Here is a 2,499-nt window from a genome sequence, read left to right on the forward strand (position 1 = left end):
CACCGGGATCGCTGCCCGGCCGGCCCGGCCCGCCACCCCCCTCCGTGGGAGCCGGCTCGGAGCAGCGACCCAGGCCGAGGGCCAGGCGCACGGACGCACGGAGCCCGCCTGGTTCTCGGAGCTTTATAGCGGACAGTACAAAGACCCCGTACAAAACAACGCGGGGGCACGCGGGGCAGGGGGTGCCTGCCCCGAGGAGGAAGGGGGGGGCAGCTCCCGGGCTGATGGCACCAGGCTCTCCCAGATGCCAGGGCATGGCAGGGCCCAGCAGCCTGTGGGAGCCACAGGGAGGGCTCCCTGTCAGCAAGGGCCTTCCAGAAACAGCCCCGGGCTGGAGCTGGCCCAGGCAGGGAGGCAGAGAGAGGGTCACGATGCCCACGGTGCTGGGCAGCTGCCCTGGAGCCACCAGCCCTCACAAGGAAGCTCCTACACGCCTGCAGACCAGGTTGTGCCCAGGGCAGGCACTGCCCTGGCAAGGGTACAGGAGCTTCCTTCTGTAGGAATTTGGCCTGGCCACAGTACCCAGTGCTGGCACCAGCCCCCCAACCCCATGAGTCCAGTCCCAGAGTCCCCACAAACTCCCACAGTCACAGAGCAGTTATGGAGCTACCTCCAGCCCACAGAGCTCGAGTCCTACAGTCCAGCTTCTCCTAGCAGCCCCAGGACTACATAGGGCACAGGCCCTGAGTGCTGAGACCGTGAGGCATCCAGGACGCAGCAGCCCTGAAGTGCTGCTCTCCCACCTTCTGTGCTGCGGGGCAGGGCCAGTCTGTGCCACATGTGGGAGGGGCAGCGCCCCCTCCAGCCACCACCAGTAACCCAGAAGCGAAAGGCGCATGCTGGTAGACAGGAGATCCAAGCTGCCCCTGGGCACCAGCTCCCAGCCAAGACTCTGTCATCCACAGGTGCCAGGGGCTGGTACAACTTGAGGGGCAGAAGGGACAACAGGCCCCTGGCAACCCCCTCAGGGCCAGGGCTCCACAGCAGGATGCCCTTGTGCTCCATGCCAGCCCATCAACAACTGCACGGCAGGCAGAGGCCACAGTGCTGGGGCCAATGGCTACCCTCTGACAGCTGGTCTGAACACCTCAGCAGGGTGTGCACTGAGAGGTGCCCACCCAGGGGGAAGGGCAAGGGGGTGCACCACTGGCATCCCGGCACGTCTCTTGCTGGCAGACATGGGGCAGGGGGGTGACAGGGCAGGGGACAGGGCCCAGGGAGGAACGAGTCTGGTGGGGGCAGCGGGCCCGCCTGGCTCAGCCGTCATTGGCGGCCACCAGCTGCCCCAGGCCCTCGCGGATGTAGACGGACTGGATCTCCTTGGTCTTGAGGCAGTAATCACAGGCCCAGACAGCCGAGGCCTCAGTGGTGAGCAGCCCATAGGCGTTCTCTGTCATGCCCGTGCACTCGCGATGGAACCACTTCTGGCAGGAGGCCTCACACAGGATGGCATCCTGGTCGTCGTTGACCTCGTTGCGGCAGGCCCCACAGGGGTACACCAGGCCCGGTGGTGGCTGGTGCCCTGAACTGCCAGGCGCCTTGCTGGGCGGTGGGAGGCTGTTGGCCTCAGGGGTGCTGCTGCTGCGGGTGGTGCTGCCAGGGGCGAAGCTGGGCTGGGCCCCATTGACTGCAGCTGGTGAGCCCGAGTGCTGCTCCTGACTGAAGGTGCTGGCGGGCGGGTTGAGGGGCTTGGCTCCATCCTCCGCGCCGGCCGGGAAGCCGGGGTCGGCCCCAGGAAAGGGGCTGGTGTTAGGGGGAAGGTTGGGCAGGGTCTGGCTGGGCCGCTGCATGGGCGACTGTCCGAAGAGGGTGCCCGGCTGGCCGAACCTCTGCGCCATGGAGGGGCCACCTGGGGGGTTCAGCGCGGGCCCCGGCCCCATGTCCGCCCGCGGTGGCTGCCCCATGGTGGGCGAGATCATGGGCCCGAAGCCCCCGACAGGGCCCTGCAGGAGCTGCCCGGCCGTGGGGCTGAAGTTCTGTCCGAGGGACTGGCTGAAGGGCTGGCTGGGGAAGCTCATACCGCCGGGCTGCACATAGCCGGGGGCCTGGGGGGGCAGGCTGAAGGCTGGGCCCATCTGGCCGGGTGCGAAGGGGGGCGGCTGGCGACGCAGGGGCTGCGGGCCCCCACCGTAGCCCGGCGGCACCGGGGCGGCCATGGCACCCTGCATGCGGAAGCTGGCGAAGGGCACGGGGCTGCCCAGAAACGGGGCTGAGGCAGCGCCCACCTTCGGCGCCCCAAAGTCATCCTCGAAGGGGTTGGAGGCCACGAGGTGGTCCACCATAGGCGTCGGCGGCGGCGCGAACTCGGACAGGTGCGAGTAGGCCGGGCCCTAAGGGGGGAGCGCGGTTACCGGGGGCGCGGCTCGCCTGCAGACGGGCGGGGGGGGCCGCGTCCCAGCCCGGGGAAGGGGAAGGGGAAGGGGACCCGCCTCACCCGCCCTACCTGGGTGTTGGATTTACGGCGCTTCTTCTCAGGGCTCTTCATCTGCAGGCCTGCGG

General features: G+C 68.8%; 1 protein-coding gene across 1 annotated transcript; it reads right to left on the bottom strand.

Annotated features, from left to right (window-relative positions):
- Positions 1-1,166: 1,166 nt before the first annotated feature.
- Positions 1,167-2,493, bottom strand: PYGO2 (pygopus family PHD finger 2). The gene is made up of 2 exons (XM_019526153.1): positions 2,444-2,493; positions 1,167-2,330 (listed from the first exon to the last, which is right to left on the bottom strand). Exons 1-2 carry the CDS (start codon positions 2,483-2,485, stop codon positions 1,257-1,259), a joined length of 1,116 nt encoding a protein of 371 aa, XP_019381698.1. The 5' UTR covers positions 2,486-2,493; the 3' UTR covers positions 1,167-1,256.
- Positions 2,494-2,499: the final 6 nt, after the last annotated feature.

This window comes from Gavialis gangeticus, unplaced genomic scaffold (genome assembly GCF_001723915.1).
Source record: "Gavialis gangeticus isolate Ggan-Ray unplaced genomic scaffold, GavGan_comp1, whole genome shotgun sequence".
NCBI lineage: Eukaryota > Metazoa > Chordata > Crocodylia > Gavialidae > Gavialis > Gavialis gangeticus.

Coding starts and splice junctions, on each gene's coding strand:
- PYGO2 (XM_019526153.1), bottom strand. CDS start 2,485: ATGAAGAGCCCTGAGAAGAAGCGCCGTAAATCCAACACCCAG. Junction 2,331..2,443: donor GCCGTAAATCCAACACCCAG/GTAGGGCGGGTG, acceptor CTCCCCCCTTAG/GGCCCGGCCTACTCGCACCT.